We start from the raw sequence: 22,706 nt of genomic DNA, 5'->3' as shown, positions 1-22,706 counted from the left end.
ACGTCTGAGCATGGATGTATGACGGTACCACGCGTACTTTTACAACGCGTACCGTTACAACGCTACTTTTACCACGCAAGTCGTTACAACGACTTGCGTGGAGGGGCGCTGGATAGTAAATTTTTTAATTTACTATTCCAACTCCAGTCCCCGTGGACTCTAGGGAAAGGAGTTGGATAGTAAATTAAACTATTTACTATCCTGGAGCGCCCCCCAGCGCAAGTCGTTGTATCGACTTGCGTGGTAAAAGTAGCGTGGTAACAGTACCGCATTGTAAAAAATGCGTGCTAACCGTTGTATACCCTGAGCATACCCTGCCAACTTATGGCGAACAAAGAAAAACCAAAGGAAATGATGCGCCACCACAACACCCATTGCCCGCCCTTTTCATGCTAAGTATAGCGTGAAAGGGGGAGTTATTTACCAGGCAGTGTTAAGCTTAACGCTGCATTGCAAATAAGGCGAAGCCCTATTACCAACACAACATCAGAAAAACTGCTGAGGCTCCCTCCCCATTCTTTCAAATATTCACCACTCTGTAAAAGTGTTGGAATGTGGTGGCACAACCATATTCATAAACACCCACTCACCTATAGTAAAACACGCTTACACCTGTGACACACGTCCGTTCGGAGGTGAGCGCACAGAGCTGGTTGTTTCACTGTTCACACTGGGAATATTCGTGACCAAGGCCTACTGCAGTGTCAGCTACAGGGCTCAACAGACAGCAGCACTTTGCATGATGGTGCTTACTTCACTTGTGAGTCACGGATCATTAACACATCTCTAGAATATATTTAAAAGTTATCTAAAGTTATATTTTTTGTTTGAGGTATGTACAGATCATAAGGGCTATTAATATACCGGCTTTGGGTGGGCTTGTTTATTTTGGGACCATCCGGGACATCAAAATAAGGGTGGTGCCTGTAGAAAACCGGTCAGGTGGCAACCCTAGCTGGCTCATTTATTTATTTACTGTTTGGGTTTTTGTGTACCTGCCACTTTAACACAATCGGTCTGTGACACCGAAACCTCCTGTGTTTTTTGCCCATCTTTTGGATGTCTTGACATGCAAGTGGCCAACTGCCCGAAAAAAGAGGAGAAAAATTGAAGTATTTCCAAGGCTGGGCTTGCATCCTCCCACACGAAAAAAGTAACATATTGAGGAGCCGCAGGCAACGGGCAATAGATAAAGGGAGCCACGGGTTGAAAAAGTCTGGGAACCACTAGGGTAGGGGTAAAGCGAGGTAAAGGGTGATTTTAGGGTATACGGGTGGGTAGAAGTGAAAAGAGGTTAGGATGATTTTAGGGGTTGGGATGGGTAGAGATAAAGGTGAAACATAAACCTTTTGAAATCACCATGTGTTGGACAATGAATAAAACATCCTCTAAATTATAAATGAGGTAACCATCAATTAAGTAAAGGTGACACAGCGGCAAAGGGTTAATTCAGAAAAACACATAACCTGTTGCAATAAACTTAAAAGAAGAGAGTATGGTTAAAGTTTCATTATAAATAAAAGTACAGGCGGCCAAAAGCTATGTTTCAGAAATATTTCGCATGCCACAAAGTTTTGTTACTGCTAGTTGTTTGCGTTCAGCTCTGGGAAATACTGTGAAGTGTGAGTTTCAACTATGATGGTTTTTGTGTTGTATTGCAAGCAAAAGTAACAAAAAAAGTACCTCAATCCGAGCACAAACAGAGGGCTCTGAGAAATATTTTCCTCTTTTTCTGATGTCCTGCATCTAGTCTACATTGGATTAATTCTGAATACTTAGGACTGTCCACATATCTGAAACACTCCATGCAGTTGGTCCAGAGTACAGCCACTCAATTGTTTCTGCGTTCGGATCTCAGAGATAGTACACCAGTTATCTGGCTTACCGTAATTGGCTGCCTGTCAAGAAGCACATTTCCTTCAAGGCTTTATGTTTCTTTCACAGGGCCATCTTTAACAGTGATCCCAGTTTTATTTGCTTCCCTTTTTACAGGTACACCCCTACCTGCTGCTTCAGATCCTGCTCAAACACATTTTTAGTGCTTCGTCCCATTGTTGGAGCCAGGCTTGCAGGCCACCATTTTCATACACCACTCTACAATGTTTGCATTCCTTCCATCAGAGCTGAGCTCCATGACTTCATACCTTGCATGTTGTAAGGTTCTTAAAATCTGACACTCTACATCCACATAGTAGTCTGTCTTGCTAGAAGTCTTGCATTCCTTCTTAAGTGACAGCATATCTTGTTAAGGTCACTACTTCACACTCTATAAAGTGTTCTCATTCATTCATACCCATGGAGGTTTCCCAGTTTTGGGGAACATCTGCAGGCCTAAGCGTCTGCAGATTGTGTTTTATTGAAGCAGGACCTGCCATTTATAGGCACAGAATGCACTATTTCTGCATTTACATAAAATCTGGGGCACAAAATATTTTGAGAGTCCACCCGATAATGAATATTCCCACAAAATATCAGTAAAACGATTTGAGTGATCAGGGCAAATTAGAAATGTCTTAATTTCCAAAGATATCATGCTCATTGTGCAAGATCTATTTCACTGGTGAACTGTTGGATTTCTGGCCAATATGGCCTATTGTTGAGGACCATAGACCTCACTGCCAGAGTGTGCACATGGCTAAATTATAAGGATCTATCTTATGGGATTTGTTCTCAGAACATCAACCCCTGCACTGGGGCACAAACAAATGCACACACTTGCACAACATGACAATGTCTACGTCCAGCCCAGCACAGCTGCTGGTGAACAGGAAAAGGCTATCATGGTCAGAATTTACTCTGATAGGCATTGCCAGTGGTGCTGAGACAATCAGCGGGCACATCTCAAATGCTCATCTTTAGGTGGAATTTACAACTGCAGCCATTGTGAATAAGGGATATTCCCCTATGGCCAATGCCTCTATCACACGGCATGGCATTTTCTTGCTTGACCACCCCATCTACAATAATGGCCCATTGCCCTAGCTGACCTAAGCTTGATTAAGTTCATAGAGAATCTATGTGCAAGAAAAGGCATAGATGTACCAATTCTAATCACTTTGACCACAAAGTGTAAATCCCTCAAACAGAATATCCGGAAGAGAATGTCGGAGGTACCAAATAGACCTACCTCATCCTAGGCAACAATACATAACATAACATAACATGTTTATTTGTAAAGTGCACAATTACCCCTGGGAGCCTAGCACTGAAAAACAGATGTTTATTGTTACCTAACTCTGTGGTACCCATTTTATCGACCTCAGACGGATTAAAGGCTGAGTGGACCCTATGGATTTGAACCTGTGACCATGAGGTCAAACACAGGCCCCCTACAGTGGACACATTAGTTCACTAACCCACCAGGTCACAAAAGTCATAAATGTGACCAACATGAACTCTGAAAGATGAGCTGCTCTGTAACCAGACTGAATGCGTCCAGGATCTTGTTCTTTTTCAGAAGGTAATGGAATTGTACAGTGTCTGTGATGTCACGTGCATTTCCTACTGCAGATAAATTGGATATTGTTTATCCTGAGACTTTACCTGGTGACCCAAGTATGAATTCTCACGTAAAATATCACATAGGTAGTTCTAGGATCAATGCAAACATTTAGGGTGAATTATCTGCCCCCTTTCCCTGCTATCATTATTGTCATAAAGAGCCCTTAAGGGTACATTTCCACTACTCACACTCTCCCTTTATTGAACCCTTTCCATACCCTCTTCCCACACCCTCTTCCAAGGTCTTGATGCACTCCCAAAAGGACTAAAGGCAGAATTTCATTTGTAAAAACATAAGTACCAGGGCTCTCATCAGGAGGCCACTGCAGCTTGCACCACAGATTGCCCCTGCCATGCTGCAAATGATAGTAAAAACACAGCTACTAAACATCACCCTCCTACAAGTGTCTCATTTCAGACTATTCCAGGCCCCAAAGCTATAAGAATGGCTTGGGCATCAGGTAGTAGTAATTTTCAATGTACATTGAATTAACAATTGAGACAGCGCCACCTTGTGGCAGACTGTCACAAGCAGCGGTGTTAACAATTAAGTGCCAGTGCCGAGCTCCGGAAACCACCGGCTCAAATTAAGCACTCCCTAAAGGAATATTACAGAGCTTTAGAAAAGACATATAAAATGATTAAACCCCCCTAGGTAAACTACTGTGCTCATTAATCCAAATCTCTCCCCTATACTCCCAAAACATCTCTAACATGTTCTCTGTCCACCATCTGTGGAATATACAAAAGCCTTGAACACTTAACATTTTATCAAACAGTACTGCACTTTGTTTCAAACATAACCTTATTACATAACGTATTAAATGACAGTTAATATAAACAATACAAATATGTAGTTCACCAAATTAATGTTTTTAATATTAACTAATTCCATAAAATTAAATACAACTTTTTGACATTTTGTATTGGAAGCCTAAAATTATTGAGGATTTCTTGCTCGCTTTTTAAAAATGTCTGCGTGTGCAGACAACAGGTATGCTTCTAACGTCGATAAAACACAAAATAAAAAAAATTAAAAGCTTACTGAGCAGCAAAGTAAGAATAATGGTAATCTTTAGGCTGGTACAACATTAAGGGCATGGTAGGCAGCAGCATTGTAGAGCCATCCGAAGTGACCACAAGAGGGTGCCAGTTTACCAGCTTTCAACACATGCCCATAAAATAGCCTTGCAATGGGGGTATTTTTCCCATAAAATAACAACTCGCTTTTTAAATCATGAAGGTTCTTGTATCTTAACCTTCATTGGAAATGCACAGCATGATAAATGTATACACGCTGAGGGGCCCATTTGGATCATGCTTATTTAATAACAATAATAAGAGTGTAGTGTCTTACTGAAGTCTTTTCTGAGCTTACAATTCACATCATTCGTAGAATGGTCAGTCCTATTTTATTCTGAGATATGTGGTAAAAATAAGCAATTGTTTTGTTAATTGCTTTACATGTTTTCAACAAATGAAATCTCTTACATATAAACTTCAAATTACACATACAATTGCAATAAACAATAATATTACCATATGGGGAAATGCAACAGAAGTCAAATTAGGTATGCTTATTTTTGTGTTATAGTCTTTGGATATTTTGAATATTTACCAGTGATCTTTGTGTCCACTCTCTGTACGCCAAGAGAATAAGCACTCCAACAATAACTGCCTGTGGGAAACAAAGTACTAATTCAGGATTTTCACCTTAAATATACATGGTAAACAACAGTTATTTTATTTGCTAGATATGTGGAAACAGACACACACATGTGCTTGTATATATATCCACAGTTTCCACCAACTTCAAGTTGGTGGTAAATCATTCGCAAGCGGGAAGGGGTCCCCAAGGGACCCCTTCCCCTTTGTGAATGTGGGAGCCAACATTTTTTAAGATCTCTCAAAAAATGAAAAGTTTACTTTTCTTTTTTATTTTTGAAATATATCCTGTTTTCTTTTAAGGAAAAAGGGCTGCATTATAAAAATACATAGCTTTATTTAAAAAACAATTACATGGTGGTCTGCTTACCCCAGCAGGCCACCATCCCTGTGATTGTAGCCATTCATAATGGCACAATTCACAAAAGTAAAATGAGATGAAAGTCTAACTTTATGACTTTCGTTATTCACAAAGGGCATTTACTACTTGTAAATGCCCTTTGTGAATACCAAAAGTTGAACTTTACGACTTTTGGTATTCACAAAGGGTATTTACAAGTAGTAAATTCCCTATGAGAATACTGAAAGTCGTAAAGTTAGACTCTCATCTCATTTTACCTTTGTGAATCGGGCCCTATATCTTTATTTTGGCCAAAATGACATAAATGCACATCGCACACATAACAGTCAATACTTCGTAAAATATTCACATCAAATTCATTCACATAACAATAAAATAAGTCTGATATAAAATTACAAATATAAAAATACAAATAGTTAAAACAGGTAAAAAAAAGAGTAAAACAGTTGTCCCCCATCCAACTATGGTCATGGGACAAAAAGAACAAGCATTTACAATGCAATGGTCTCGGCATTATTAAAGGTAGAGCTATTGGCATTGCTCATAACTTTTTTTGGGGTGTTTTTTTTTTTAAATCATAAATAAATGGCATTGTCATTTACATTGCCAATAGCGTAATCGTTAAATAAATGGCATGGTCATTTGCAATGCCAACAGCTTAATCGCTTGCAATGCATGACCTATTGCATTTACACTCACACAGAGCCACACATACAGAGCCACCCACGCACTCTGCACTCTGCTTGGCATGCTGTAGCTCCTAGAAGCTCTGAGAGCACTCGCACGCAAGTGCAGTTGCTGTTTATACACACTGTGTACATGAAACGGCCGATCACACTGATTGCCCACACATGGAAACTGATGCATTTTTATAGTGGTGAGTCCGTCCGTGCAACCTGCCGTTAAAGTGAGTGCAGGTGTGAAGCTACAAGCTCGCAACGCCCGGGCAAATGCGTTCCTCTGATCATCAATTAAATCAACATGCCTTTAAAATAAATAAGTTATACACGATACCTGTACCACTATGTGTTTTTTTCACAATGATTAAAGCTGGGAAACCTGTCTCTGAGCCCGGGCATCAAGGGGGACTGGGCTATAGGGAGATGAAGTTATTTGCCCAGGGTCAACCGTTATTGTGTAGCGAAGACGCCAGGATTAGCTGAGATGCAAGGTCACAATCGAGCTTCTGAAGCACGTCTCCTCCACACCTCACTTGCTTACAAACTGCTCTCATGGCTGACTCAGCGCCACGCTGTTTTGGCAGACCTCGATGCGCTGGGCAGCTGCCTCGGTGCCCGCAGCACTTCTGAGACTGCCCGAGTCCAGGAGTCTCGTGGAGACCGGCTCCAGCAGCAGCAAAAGTGCACAATCCGCGGTCTGGAAATGAAACGGCTTTAAAATGAAAAGAAGAGAGTTGAACACCTACCTTTTCCTGCAGGAGGTCGGACCTGGGAGCTCTGCCACCCGCGCCCTGCCCGCTGATGCCAGCGTCTGCGGCTCTGTGCCCACCCAGCCAGCGAGGAGGTGACGAGGGCTGGTGCATGCGGAGAGGAAAGCGATCAGAGCGTCAGAGACGCGGTCTCGCACTCACGGAGGAGGGCCGAGGCTTCCCCGCACAGCGCGCTCCAGAAAGCTCCCAGGTATTTCACCCACTGAATCGAAACCACTGCGCACTGCAGGATCGCAGGGCTACCAGCTGCAACATCAGTACTGCTGTATACGCATTTAAATGTAGCGCCTACGGTGGGCAGCAGTGCTCCAGGCGCATAATGCCACTCATAAATATCTCAACTAAATGGCACCAGTTATAACGATCTGAAAATGTTGAAAAGCGGAGCTGACGGCGCTGGCATTCAAACCTGTGCAGCAGCTATGAATGTTGTGTTCTGAGTAGCTCGGCTTTCTGTGGCTGAAAACGGATGTAAGGAAATAAACGTAAAAGATCTCGGCTATGCCACATGACTATTTACTGACCGGATGATAAGAAGCAGAGCACTCTCTCGAAATGCGCTGCCTCATACATTTGCTTACATATACACCTGTCCCTTTAGTCTAACTAAATATAATCTCTGATACCAATATGCCCGTGGTTATTATATATGTTTAAAGCCGCATTGCGTGTTGCTTGTCGGTCCATTAAACCAGCACGGCACTCCACTCTCTGCAATGGCCATGGCTGCGCTCGACAAACTTTTAAAATCAACTGTTTTACCATTTTAAAAAAAAAGTAATATTACTGCCAGTTTGGTCGTGATTGGGAAAACAAAAGCCGGTGCGCCCCCGACCCGCAGCAAGCGGCGTGACGTGAGTCTGATAAATACACTGCAAAACACATTCTCCTTTTCAGCAAGTAAAAATATGTGATAAAATATGTGTTTAGCTCCATAATGCTGACGGGTGCACTATTAACAAACAAGCTTTCCCTTTTGCAGTAAGTAAAACATTTATGATAAAAAATGTGTTTAGTACGAGGATACAAACCGAGCCGACACCGGCCCAGCAGACAGACGAGCTGCATGCGAAACCTATTGTGGGGCGGGACTGACAAAACGAAACCTATCGTGGGGCGGGACTTCCGTTTTGTGAAGCCCGCGCCCACGGACTGCCTGGAGGAGCACCGAGGGAGAGCCCCGCGGTCGGAGGCTGCACAAGTCCGGAGGGCCTTTGACCGGTGAGCGGAGCGGAGCGGGGCGGGGGGGGAGAGAATGCCTGTATGTCTGCGTGTCCGGAGGGCCTTTGACCGGTGAGCGGGGCGGGGGGGGGGAGAGAATGCCTGTATGTCTGCGTGTGTGTGTGCGACGGCGGAGGCGACGGTGACGGCGGGGGAGGGGGGGGCCTCGGTGCACTTGTGTGTGTGCGTATGTGTCAGGGGGGAGTCTCTGTATGTATGTATGTATGTATGTATGTATGTATGTGCGTGCATGGGCGCTTGTGTGTGTGTATGCGCATGCGTGTGTGGTGCTTTAGCTTCCCAGGAGACAGCGCCTGGCCACAGCGCGCGTTCCCGTTTCAAATCGGCTCCAGGGATGCGCGCGCCCCAAACTGTCTCCTGGGAAGCACACTCCCTAACATAAGATCTCGGCGGAGACGCGCTTCCGCGCGTCTTTAGCCGAGACCTAAAAAGGAAACAAATTGCAGTGATCATACCCCGCGTATGAGCCAAAGAAAGTCATTTTGAGGCAATCTAATTTACTCTATAAAAGACTGGGACAATTTGTTCGGGTAGTATGTCTTAAGCATACACAATGGAGACTTTTACTCTCAGTTTCCATGCTCAGAAGAAAACTTTAGATAACGTAAACACAATCAGTTCACTCATATTCATTTTTAAAATTCTCAAAGTATTCCAGTAGTTACTGACCCACAATGTCTTGCATAGTGGGATTATCCATTTTTTACAAGGCATGTTGTATTTTGCACATAAAAAGAGAAAATGTGCTTCCGTCTCTTTTTGGGATGGACAATGTGGGCAATAATTTGTTACCCGGCCTGTTTTTCCCCATTTGGCTGTAACAGTGTTCATGGCCAGAATTCCCATTCTAAATTTCACATACAGGTGCTTTGCCTGGGGCGGATAAATTCTGTCCAAGTTCTCCTCATATCAAGGAGAGCACTTGTGATTAAGGAAGGCAAACAACCTTTACAACATGGTTGTTACACCGCAATACATTTACATCGCGGTCATTACAACGCAGGTCGGTACAACTACTTGGGCTGGATGGCACTCTACACTAAGGAATAGTATGATTTACTATTCCAGCACTTCCCTACTGTTACACACACTGGAGTTGGAATAGTAAATCATACTATTCCTAAGTCCAGCATCTCTAGCGCAAGTCGTAACAACTACCGTTGTAATAACCACAGTGTAACGTACCGCGATGTAAATTATCACGTTGTAATGTCACATATATCCTCAAACTGGTCATTCTAGATCTTTAGTTACATGAATTTCCAGTAACTTGACTTGATTTTCTGGATATCACCCTTCCATTCCAATCTCCATGAACTTGTTTTTAACATAGCTGAGCCACGGGAATATCCAATATCCAATGAAATCAGTTCTACTAAAGCGTCCCTACAAGGCTTTAGCTCCTCTGACATCCAGAGACTTACCTATTATAATAAGGGTCTTATGGATGTCACCTGGTGGATGTTCTTATGAGCCATTTCAAATCTAAGTGGTATGAGAGGTGTGCTTGTGGGTAAGTTGAGCAGAAATCCTAATGAATTTATTTTCAACCAGCGTAAGTATTTGACAATTGATAGACCCCCAAAGTTTAGCACCATATGCTGCTGCTGCCACTGCTGTGGCTTTGTAGACCGGGAGGGCTGGGGAAATAGGTTCCTCTGAGGAGCCCTTGTACTTTCTGGCAAGAACTGAGGCCCTTTGGTGGAGGGTGATTTTACTTTTCCCAATTTGTGGAGCCCAGATTATGGGGTCGATTAGGATCGCAGATTTTCCGCATCCTCCGGGCCGGCGGAAGCCACCGCCGGCCCGGAGGATGCGGAAAATCCGCTGCGGACCCACCAAAGACCCACCGCCAAATTAGGATGGCTGGTGGGTCTTGGTTACAGTCCGCCGCTTTCCCGCCGCGGTCGGCTTACAACCGCGGCGTAAAAGCTCTAATATGGTGGCGGTGTCTCCCAGACACCGCCAGACATATTAGGATGGCTTCCCAGACATGATTTTCCACGGCGGGTTCTCTGCCGTGCAAAAGCATACGGATCTTCACTTCGGGGGCCCGTTTCGGGCCCCCTGGGTGAAGGGAGGTGGGGGGTGCACATGGGGGGTACCTATGGTACCCCCTGCATTTACATGCAGAAAGCGGCAGGCACCGCACTGTGCCTGCCGCTTTGTGCATGTAAATGCAATGCATGCGTTTTTAACATTGCGGCGGGCGCAGCTTGAAGCCGCAATGTTAAAAATAGAGGATGTGACCGCCAGGGTGGCGGTCACATCCTAATTGCACAGGAGGGAACGCCGCAGCACATGCGGACGTTCCCTCCTACTCAGGGCTCGTGGGCGGACGCAAGTCCGTCCGCGATCGTAATGTGCCCCTAAGTTATCCGTCATTCTTACCTCCAGATAATCAAAGGGCTTCACCTGCTCTGACAACACCCCTTGATACCATTTTGTCTCGGAAAGATTTGTGTAGATTTATTTAGAGGGATTTATTTTGTGTCCCCTAGTTCCATAAAGGTCTACAAAGGAATCCAGCTCAGCTTACAGAACCATCAGGGTTCTTGATATAAGGTGGGTATCGTCCACAAACATTAAAATTGGGATTGTAAAACCACATAGTTTGGGTGCATCATCATTGCTCTGTGCAAGACAATATACTGCTCAATTTATATAGATGCAAAACAGAGTGGGAGCCAGTACACAACCTTGTCTGCGAACATGCTTTATAGGGATCAGGGTTGTGAGATTCCCCCCGATTCCACCTCACTTTAGCATAATTGTCAGTTTGTATGCATCTCAGCATCTGGAGCAAGTCATCTTGGAACTAATTTGATTCAATAACCTTCCACAGCTCCTCTCTCGGGACCAGGTCAAATGCCGCCCTTAAATCAATACGGGTGATATAGAGATAGTCTTGCTTCAAAGTAATGTATTTCCAACACAAAATTTAGTAGCGGAATACTTGATCAAGAAGGCTGACCCCTCTAAGGTGGGCCTATACCTAACCTAGTGAGAAGAGAGGGGAAGGAGTACTGGAGGAGAGAATCCCATAATATAAATCTCTGTATGCTTGAAAGTAACAATCATTTGTAATAATGTTATATTCAATGTGTAAAGACTCACCTGTTGAGACTTTGGCTGATAATTAAAAACAAAAACAGTTTAAAAAAACAAGAGTGCTTGTCCCTTTCCTAAAACCAGCTTGGGAGTCAGCAAGGATATGACATTCAGTTAGCCATGATTTTAGGCAGGCAAAAATTTGTCTGCTAAATATCTTTTGGCTGATATCAATTAGACTTATTGGTGTAAAGTTGGCAGGTGAATCTCTGCTCCCCTTCTTGTAAATCGGTGGTATAATGGCACCGCGCAATGTTGGGGGGACCTTCTCACCCCTCGCAACAGTATTGCTTAACATGTTAAGACAGGGCAACCAGACCTTAGGGTGCGAGAACTACGTATCCCTTAAGATGCCATTTAATCCGTGGGCCTTTACTTTTTTAATAGCTTCAATGCCTGCGTTGTTTCCTCAATACTAAATGTGAGGTGTTCTCTTCTAGGTGCACCTGGATTTTTAACCACAAAAGGAGGAGAAGTGCCCATCTCTGTGCTTATAGAATGTTGGTCATTCCTTCTAAAGCTCCTCAAATTGATTTACCCATGCCTCTGGTTGAATTGTTGGATGTAGAGAGCTCTCCACTGCTGAAGTGCTGTCTGCAGCCAGCTTCCAGAATAACTTAATATTGCCCACCTGCAGGTCTTCTCTTGGTGACACTCATTGATCAGCTTCCCAAGCCGTTTTAGACTCCCTTAATATTGCTTTTAAGGACCCTCTTGCTTCCTTTACCTCAAGGCTATTCCCCTTCTTGATTGCTATTAGAAGTCTGTCTTTAGCTGCCTGGCATGATTTAGTATACCATTTGTGAGTTTTTTTGGCCCATTCCCCCACCCTTCCCTCTTTCTTCCATATAAAGGGGCCTCAGTTGCTCCATCAACTTACAGTGCAAAGCCACAACATTAGTCTGACCTGAGTCATTACTTTCCTCCAGCACTGGGGTCATTCCATCTATCAACATATTGTAGATTTGGCCTGAATGATAATATTATTTGCCACAACAGACCATTTGACATTTATTTTATTATTTGTAGGCACAATGGTATTAGTCACGATGTTTGGGGGAAAACTATCACATTTGAGTAGGCTGAGATCAAAATCAGTGCTTAGCGCTTGATGATCACTGGCAGGTCTTGCGACTACTAGCATATCCTGAAGATAGGGCCGGTGGGCTTGATTAAGGAAAATATAGTCAAGGTGGCTGTTTTATATTCCGCTTTCGAAGGTGGGTTGGGGTGGGGTATCGCACTTAGTGTTCCCATTCACTAGCCTCAAACCCAAACTCCCAGCCAGCTCCACTAATTGAGCTGCTACCCTAGTAGTTGGCTTCCCTTTGTCGTAGGCAGCACAAGACCTAGTCATTCCACCCAATCCAGAATCTTTAATCAGTCCAGGATTTGAATCAAATGATACCTGTGACTACACTATAGTTGGAAGCACGTGGGATGTGTGTGTGTTTACACTGCTTGTTGTATTGATTACATAGAAGTTAAATGGTACCTGCGACTATACCGTGGTTGGTAGTATGCAGGATGTGTGTGTGTTTACACTGCCTGTTGTGATGATTAATTAGAAGTCAGGACAGATGTAAGTACCTTTGGTAAGAATATTTTAATATAAGCGATTAGAAACAACATTATTGTCGTTCTAGAAATTCCATGATGTGTTACTACAACTGGCAAGTATAGTAACTTAAACCTTCCACACACAAAAAGTATTGGGAGGCACTTTTAAGGGATCTCTATCCTGAGGAAGGCCAGTGACCCTTGGTGGGCGAATCTAATGGCTGAAACATGTCAATAAAAGCAGAGAGGGTGACTGGGACTTAAATCCCTTAGTAGACCCCTGAGATTTTTTATCCTGTCGGGGGGACCAGGAATACAATTATGAACGTACCCTCCTAGATAGTTTTAACTTTTTCTTCTACAAAGTGGATCCCTAGATTTTTAAAAAAATAACAGTGCTCCACCCTGTAAGTTGGTCTGCATCAGGGTATATTTGCGGTCCTTTGATGAAGCATGCCAATTTCTAGTGGGTGAGGGCAGTGATAAAAACCCTTTTTTCAATTGTGGCTTCTACTGAAGAATTATGAATAGTTCACAGTACATACTTTCTCTTTTTTCGGTGTATATGTATAGTTCACCAAAATATGAGACTACACTCTATTCACACTGAAGTAATTCAATTATTCTTGCAGAGAATACGGCAGGGCTATTCTTAGACCTGATTGGTAATTGTATAAAACTAAATTGTATTCTGCATATTTAAAGGGATGTAAATAATACAATTCTGATACTAAACTTTGTTTGAAAAAAAATGATGTACTTAATGTAGTCTTATATTTCTTGTGTGTTAGTTGCATCATTAATCCACAACCATCAGCATTCTAGCCCACATATGTTTTATAAGGCAAGTTCAATTTGAAAAGGTATCATATAATTCCCAAAGACTTAACAGGCTTTAAAATTGTTTAAACCGGGGAGTTCATCATTGACATCCCCGGAATAACGATCCTCGGTTACTGTAATTCATTTATTTGAGATAATTTTGAGATTGTGCTTTACCAGAGGTTGCTCCTGAGCCTGTCATTTATCCTTTCAAAAAAATCACATGAAGTAAAATTTGGAAATCTTTTGTTTTCTACACTGGTTTTTTACTGGAGTTTTTCTGGTTTCACCTGAGTGTCTATACCCATGGAGACATAAACTTGAGATATTATGTTTGTTAGCTCCACATGGGTCCCATGCACACTGTCACTGAAACCAATCTGTACCTGACTGATGAACCCATAACTGGGGCTAAACCGGTCCTCAGTTGCTAATATTCTGGTTCAGGGAGCACTAGGCTTGGCAGTTTGGGCTGGCCGGTTCTGATTGGAGCAGGGTCAAGATTAATTTGTAAATAGCTAGGTCCAAACTGAGGTGACCTGTGTGCAAAAAATCCATGGATTGGGATGCGGCCTGAGTAATTACCAGTGGCTGAGATTAACTCAAGAATTCCATCCATCACTTTACTGTATCCCCCTGCACGGCTAGCCAATCTCCTTCCCTCTTTGAGCACCTTGCAGACAGGCAAGGTAGCAATGATGCCTACTCTGAGCAATAGTATCAAAAGCAAGTGGACAATGAAGTGTGAGATCATTCCACCAGGCTATGATCAGCCTTCTTGAAGCAGGAATCAGGGACTGAGAAAAAGGTGGAGCCCTTCCTGAAGACTTCCTCACCTTGAAGAAAGAAACTACTGTACCACGCCTACCATCCCCAATATGACAGTGCTGAGAAAGATCTAATCAGCAGTCTTTTACCAGCTAGGAATATTTCAGGGTGGCACTACATCCATCCTCCCTCACATCAGTGTCTGAGTCTCCATTCTCCAATCACAGGAATGCAATCAATATATTTCCACTGCCTGGGGATGCTTTTTTGACCCACAATATTGTTCCATTCTACACCAGGGGCTATCCAAAATGTATCCCACTGGTGTCAGTACTCTGTTCTAACCATACACAGAGTCATACTATACATGTGCACATACACTCACACACGTTCTGGACCTTGCATTAGCATGGAGAAACCTATGAATATGCACATACATTATAATAGCAGATTCAGGACCTGATAAAGTGTTCGGCAGATGGGTTACTCCTGCAAACATGGCTATTCCATATACTGTATTACAAATGCATTAAATACATTGTCACTTGTAATATGGCAGTCAGGATATCCGTCACGTTTGTGATGGAGTAAACTATCTGCCGAACTCTAAATCAAGCCCTCAAAGGGCAAACAAAAAGAAAGGATACCAGTGTCACATGCAGTCGAACTCTCAGGTCTGGGGCACCTGCCTTTTATGAATCAGAGGTCATTCCCACCCTAATAAGCACTTCAATAAATAAAAACATTCACCCACCAAAATATGTTAATGGATGTTGACATTATAATTCCTAGTTCAAACATACTAATAGTTACAATAGTCCTGTCAACACACAAAGTCCTAATACCAAAGGTGCTGCACATCGACTGCAATTTTAGACACTGTGCATGCACACTGAACGTCATCGCAAGGGTCAGGGTATCACCCTCAAGTAGAAATCTACACAAGTGCGTCCAGTAGACCACACACTCCTCTGACAATGAAAAAGGGCTGGTCAAAACTAATCATCTACAATATTCATTGTGCTGTCACTGCTGCTTTATGTGACTACCTCAGAACATGGATAGTGCTTCTAATCCAGCTATGACGGCTTGATTAGAATGCTCCTCCAGGTCACAGAACAGGTAGTGGACTTCATATTCCCTTGGACATGCTTATGCCTCTGAGCATGTTATATTAGCTCATTCACAGGGCCCAACTAGAAGTCACAATACCAGTTTCACATGCGATCAGGCACTCACAGCAGGTGTATATACCTGTTTACAATGCAGTGGACAGTTTCATCCCAATAACTACTTCAATCAATAGAAATGTTCATGCATCAAAATACTTTAAATTATGTAGATATCATAACCCCTAGCACAATCATACTCATTATCACAGTATGACCTGTCATAACATAAATGGAATATCCCATCCTCCCATCTAAATACGATACCCCTATCAACACCTATGATATGCAGTGTGGTATATCCTGCTTTTGTATTCATGCATCTTCCCTGTTATCTTGGTTCCTAGCTTCTCAGCCAGTGTGAGTGTTCTGAGTGGAATGTTGGTGTGATGGAGATGCATGGAATGTTTGGGTGTTGTGTGATGAGATGTGACAGTTGAAGCTGGACTGAGCAGCAGGCAGGCTGCTCCTGGCGGGGGTGTTGTACTTGAATACCATCCTGCAACTAAAACTAATATATATTCTTCAAAGATACTCCTCGGCTACTTGTCACACATCACACCACAGTGCATCCAAGTACTATTCATAAAACAACTGTCTTGCATTCACTCATAGTAGCACAGAACTGTAATTCAGTAATATACATCATAAATATGAATTCAGCTTCTTGTCATGATAAGATTCTTATTGATGGGGCTTCTTGCTCAATGGATTTGTCTAGCCTCTTATACATGTACATATTAAATCTGAAGTGAACCCAATCCAAGCATCTATTATCTCTCCCAATGTGACTTATCTGTCATACTAACACATTTTTAATTTGTCACTCATACACTGATGCACGCACATTATATGATCTGGATCCAGATCAGAATTTATGACCCAATATAGTTTAGCAAAAAACTTGGAAAATGTTGTTTGTTTGATTAATTAAAATTGCATCCTATTTCATGTAAGTAATTTTTATTCATACAATGTTTACTCTGGGTATCAAAAACTTTGAAAACTTTGCAAGAAAAGAAAAAAATACATTGTAGAAATCGTAAATCCTGGTAAAAGATTAAACATTAAAGAACACCCAAACCATATAAGGATGGTTGAAGTACTTCAAGCATTAATAAACGCCTACAATAGATAATAAATACAATACCCTGCAATACAGCAAGAATAAATCTTCTCTTAATGAGAGAATCCAAAAGGGGAGGAGCATGGAAATTACATTTGAAGGGGACACAACCCAAGCTAGTTCAGTAGTATGATATAATGGATCCTTAGCTCGTGTCTGGAAAATGTGTATAAAAGTAGGAACCAAACCGCACCACTTCTTTCAAGTTCTTCATGACCAAGAAATTGAGTGTTCCCAGAGTAACTGAATAATTGCTGTGTGACTAGGGCTGGTGTCTGCCTGACAGCCAGTTGCCCTAAAATGAAATATTTTGTAATGCTTTTTAATGCTGGTAGAGTAAAGGGTCTCGATAGTCCATGGAAGCCTGCCTGTCACAGGAGAGAGGAAAGAGGTCTTCTTGGCCATGTAGGGGGAAAGACTGTCAAAGAAGAGAAGGCCAACATGTTCATGGCATGATGAACAACTAGAAAAAGTGATTAGATCACTAACAAATAGCCAGGAGACAGAAGGTGCACACTGCCTATGTGATCACATCAAATCATTATATCCACTGAATCCTAGTTTTTGCAGAGGATGGGAGTGGCTACCAATCCCTGTTCAGTGGAATAGCTCCCAAATAATTCAACAGTGGTTATCTCAGTCATCAAATAAAATCAATGTATCAATCTCTATAGATATTCTAGATTCTTCTTTAATAATTTCTCCAAACTTGCTAACACGGGTTTTGTCATTGTTGACTTCATCAGGGCTAAAAAACCATATAGTACATATTAAACCAGAATTTTTTTAAGTAAAATTTTCCATACTCCCAAACACCACGTGATATACTCAGAAACAAGGAAAGAAGAGCAGAAGAACCTTTCAGTCAGGTGCTCTGCCAGTAAGGCTATCGTCAAAACAATAGAAGCAAAGATCTTAATATGCTCCCTCCCCCTTTGTGTTTAAAAGGCTGCCTTTAGCCAACAAGCTGATACGCTCTCCTGGGATGCACCTGTGTGTCTGTTGAGTAGTATGGTGACTTGTGAAGACTTGGGCAGTATGCCAGCCACCCCTGATGACTTTTCTCTGTTCTCTACTACTTCAGCTCTCTACTGATGGAGAGCAAAACCCAGAAACACGTGTTTAGAGATAACAGCACTACCTGCACGAACGTTGGTGAAACACTACAGCAAATTTGAAGTAAAAATATTGCATTTACCAGAATGCCCTGTGGTGAACTGTGCTCGGATGAGTGGCAGGGTGCTCCCTTCTTCCTTGCATCCTTGCTGACCAATTGGCCTCGTGGGGGCTGCAACTACCTTGCAGTAGGGTCAATATGCTTCGGACATTGGAGGGTCACCACAGTCAAAGCCAGTGTGACTGCGACGATTGATGCATTTGTTTGACAAATGCTACTCCACAGGGAGGCTGTTGCGTACGCTATAGACATGGGCTGCGCCTAATCTTAACCCTTCTCGACCACTGCAGAAACAACAAGCAGGTAACATAGGTCTCCACCTGCTATCATAATAGGGAAATTGTAAAATGCTGAAGACTCAAACGTGAGGACTTGAGACTTTTCTACCCACATCAGCGAGGGGTAGAAATAAATTATTCATGTGTATCTGTGGGCTCAGCATAAAGTAATCTGCACCTGATTCATGCCTCTGCCACAGAATACTAGAGACTATAATTGATACTGTTGTCCATGCTGGTGAAAGTATTGGATTGGTGAGGTGTAGCGTCCATGGGAGCTTGTAAACAGGGTTACCAACCAGTATTCACTACTAAAATTGCACTGTATGATATTAAGTTCTGCTGTGCAATGAAAACGACTTTCTTTCTCATAAAAATAAAAATTAGGTTGGACATTAACTCATTGTATCTGTTAATTGGCCATTGAGTTCTCAATTTGTGCTCGCACACCACCAATCTGGGAAGCCTGTGACTGCTCACCTTCACTATCCTAAGAGTCAAGTGTGGAAATGGTTGTGTTTGGCCCAGGTTGTATTGACATAGTACAATGGGTCCCAGGACACCAGTGGCAAATAATTGCAACCCTCTTAGTTGGGGCACAGTAGTCCCTGTCGGCACTTTGTCCCCCTGAATGTGGTCAGACATGGCCTATATTTTTTTTATGCTTTTTAGCTTATTTGATGATTTTCTGGTTGAACGTGCCCTGACTTTGCCATGCCGGGCTATTCAATACTAATGTACCGACTATGTCATACTGAAAATTAATCTGATCTAGTCAGCAGCCAATAGAACGCGTTCAAAAATTTTTCCCTAGTCATCCAGTTGAGCTTGTTCGCTTTGCTCATCCACTTACACTTGAAATTTGGGGCTGGAGTTATGCCCCACAACTTTCAAAGATCCCCAGTCACCACTGTTCTTCGGTCTGCTTCAACAATTAAATAAACTGGCATTGTGCACAAGCAAAATTTAAAACATCAAGACTGATAACTCAATCAACCATTGACTGCTGAATACCAGCTGATAATAACCAATGGTCTTTAGGGTGGGAGCTTCCATTTAGCCCCTTTTTCTATGTTGAGCACAAAATTCCGAGAGAGAGGGGCAGCTAAAGTGAAATCACTGAAATCACTGAGGTTTACTACTTTTCAAAGAAGTAAGATGGGAAAAAAGGAGGGTACCTTCTTTGGAACTGAAGGGAGGCAGAAAGGCCTGCCCTACAAGTTGGCCCATATTTCCGGTTGGTAATAATGAGCAGTGAATACCAATACTGGTGATGATGGTAATGCTGGGGCCCAGTATTTCATGTAAATTAAGAATTATCATCCATAGGGAAATGTGGAATGTTTTTCCGTTCCGTATTCCAATAACATATCCACTTGATTTTTTGCAGTTATGTATCCGTCTGGAATAACCACACAACCTGTAAATCCCATTCCAACAAAAAATTTGTAATGAGTGCCTAATTATGTGAATAATATAGAGCAACTTGAAGCTTATTGTTAAATTACATGGTCCATCTCATAGCCACAGGGGCTTGTTTGTCAGAAATGATTTCCAGAGCTGAAAAGCCACCAGAGGCCATATTATAAATCACCCACTACTTGCGGTGGTGATACAACATCTGGTAAATTCCACACTAAAAGGTGGCATATTTTCTTCCCATTTCGAGTTATGCACCTCAGAATGTGGCATACACAGCTGCAATCTTGAATGTGGCAATGCTCCCCAGCACACATTCCACATGGTTTAGCCTGGTGAAATTTGTGTGAGAGAAAAATTGGTGGTAGTTTCCTACCACCTGTAGGCCCATTTGCACCTAAATCTGGATAACCATGACCTGCAGAACAAGGCCAAGAGGTACACATTTTAATGACAATCACTGTATGTGGTTTGATAAATAGTGGTAGCTGACCAATCCTTATACAGATTACTTTAGAAAGGCCCTAAAATGCACGCTACACACTGCAAAGAGAATTTGTGTTTTCTCCTGGTTATAAAATGTAAATCATTCTACTTAAACTGGTATTGGACTTTGTTTGGAATGGAATAGGAATGCTCTATAGATGCTGGGTCCAGTTCACAAATTGCATTTTGTAGTATGTAAGTAGTACCCAAGTAGTTCTCCTCATTATGTAGTGCAAATTGCATTTCACAATCCTACAGCCAGAGACCTCTGCCTCCAGGGCCGGACTGGGAACCAAAACCGACCCTGGCAAAGAGCTTGGCCGGCCCTGTTTTTGGAGGGTGAGGGTGCGACCTGTCTCCTTGCCAGGGCCGGTTTTCGGACAATTTTATTACAGGGCCGATTTTGCAGCTATGCTGCAAAAAACAAAAACGGCCCCCAGGGGCCCAAATCCAGCCCCCACCCGTGCGGCGCACCGGGGGATTGCCCGGTGCCCGCAACGGCCAGTCCGGGTCTGGCTGCCTGCACCACTCCTGTCTTTTCTGTTCAAAGATCTCTGTTGCTGTGGTACAGATCTCCACACGAGTAGGTGCAGGCAATCACTGTCACTGCCTCAATTCAGGAAGGACCTCAAGACATGGCTCTTCAACTGAACCGCAGATCCCGCCACCCCCACCCACAGCGCCTTGAGACCCTAATGGGTGAGTTGTCACACTTTACTAGAACCTGATTGATTGACTGAGGTGTAAGTTTTGGGGGTGTAGCTGGAAAATGGGAAATGCTTACTGCTAAATTGGAGGGTATTAGGGCAATGTAAGGAGGGGCTTGGCTAATACAAATCGAACCCCCACAAAAAGTAAAAACATTGCTATTCATAAAAAAACGTACAAAATTAATGCAGCCTTAAAGGAGTCAAAAAGAATGTCAATGTTTTCCAGCACAGCCTTGAAGTAAGATGAGCATTTTAATTCTTACAAGAACATTTTAATAATTACATTACCACTCAGGCACTAACATACTAAGGAAGTCATTTGTTTACTGTTCTACTTGTCAAGAAAGCTAGAAAAAGGGGTATAACCTGATCCTGGTTAGCAGCCAAAACGTATACCTCTTTAACCTCCGTTCTTCATTTAATTGGAAATCTTTTTGGAAAACAATTGAAGACCTTTTATTCTCCCAATATACTGCATAGGTCTATGTACCACTTATTCATCCTCTGTTTTATCATTTTATTACATCTTTTTGTTTACTGGATTACGCCTTCACAGACTCCTACCAAGACACACATTTGGATTACATGTTTTTCGCTTTATAAATGCTTAAATCAATCAATCTATCAATTAATCAAATCAATCAAAAGCACTACACATAGCCAACAAATGGTAATGTAACACACTAAAGTTAAATGAATTAAAGTACCTCAACATTTAATATTTTATATAAAAAAAGACTGGCAGTATCCAGAAGAAGTAATGAAAATGCTGCTGGATATTCTGCCATATTTCGAGAGCTGCAGGAAAAAATATGCAATATATGATCATGTGATTTCCATAATTGTCTGCCGACTACTTTCCATTTAATGACCACGAGCATTTTGTCTGACAAAATGACGTATGATTTCTGTATGTGTTATAAGGTTTTTACTTTTTCATACCACTGATATAGTAGAACAACATCCATTACAGTGGACATACAAAAATTGTGGCAATTAGGGTTCCACCTTTCCCTGTAGAACTAGGTTAATATGATGCTCTAAATAAGCATGATAGATCATATGCACATAAGGTTATTACTTACATCTGTTATTATCTATGATGTTGGGCAGAGGGCTCCATGACCTGAATGGAGTGTGTGGTACTTACAGCTTTAGAGATATCAAACACATGAAGTTGCCTATCTACAGCACATTGTTTACTAGCGCCTCATTACAAGTGCCACTCTAATTCTGATGGTGCCTGCAACATGAGTTACCAGCCCCAACATGCATTTTGCCAGGAATTTCGACTGCTAGAAGCATCCAAAATCTCCAGGTGAGTCTCTTGCGAGAGATAGGGTTTGACAAGAACCGGTTGTGGTATTCCAACTTCCCCCAGAAATTCCATTTCTCGGGTACCCTCAGGGTCCACCTTGTAATCCCCCGGTATTCCCTCACCCTCCACAGTTAGTGGTATCCCATGATCTGTAACTTGGAGGGAAGGGGGTACCAGGACAAAAAACATAATAATGAGTCCCCTATTGGTTGCTTAACTCTTCTCGCGATTGTCACTCAAAGGATTGCAGAGAAGAAAGGTTCTTCAAGAGTAAAGTCAACTCAAAATCATGTCATGTGTATTGTATGGCGATAGGAGAATCGCTGTTTGCCTCCTTTTGTTGAATGGGACTGATGACCCTTCTAATTCCCCATTTGATTAAAGCTGAGATGTGCGTATTAGGGGTGTGGCTATCACTAGACGCGGTGTTAAGAGGTCTGGAAATTTTTGGGTCCCCCCTTCACACTAGTTACTACCCAAATGCGGATAACAAGCAGCCCATTTTCATTGCTTAGCTTAGGGCTATGGCGGTAATGGTGGACA

At 42.4% G+C, this 22,706-nt stretch overlaps 1 protein-coding gene across 1 annotated transcript in view; it reads right to left on the bottom strand.

Annotated features, from left to right (window-relative positions):
- TMEM212 (transmembrane protein 212) overlaps positions 1–22,706 on the bottom strand; it is a 79,756-nt gene that overhangs the window by 20,771 nt on the left and 36,279 nt on the right. Inside the window, exon 2 of the mRNA XM_078665723.1 lies at positions 5,120–5,179. Within this exon, the coding sequence (XP_078521849.1) occupies positions 5,120–5,179 (60 nt within the window). The remainder of the gene's footprint in view (positions 1–5,119; positions 5,180–22,706) is intronic.

This window comes from Lissotriton helveticus, chromosome 11 (genome assembly GCF_964261635.1).
Source record: "Lissotriton helveticus chromosome 11, aLisHel1.1, whole genome shotgun sequence".
Lineage (NCBI taxonomy): Eukaryota > Metazoa > Chordata > Amphibia > Caudata > Salamandridae > Lissotriton > Lissotriton helveticus.
Note: the sequence above shows the minus strand (reverse complement) of the source record. Positions and strands in the feature narration are given on the sequence as shown.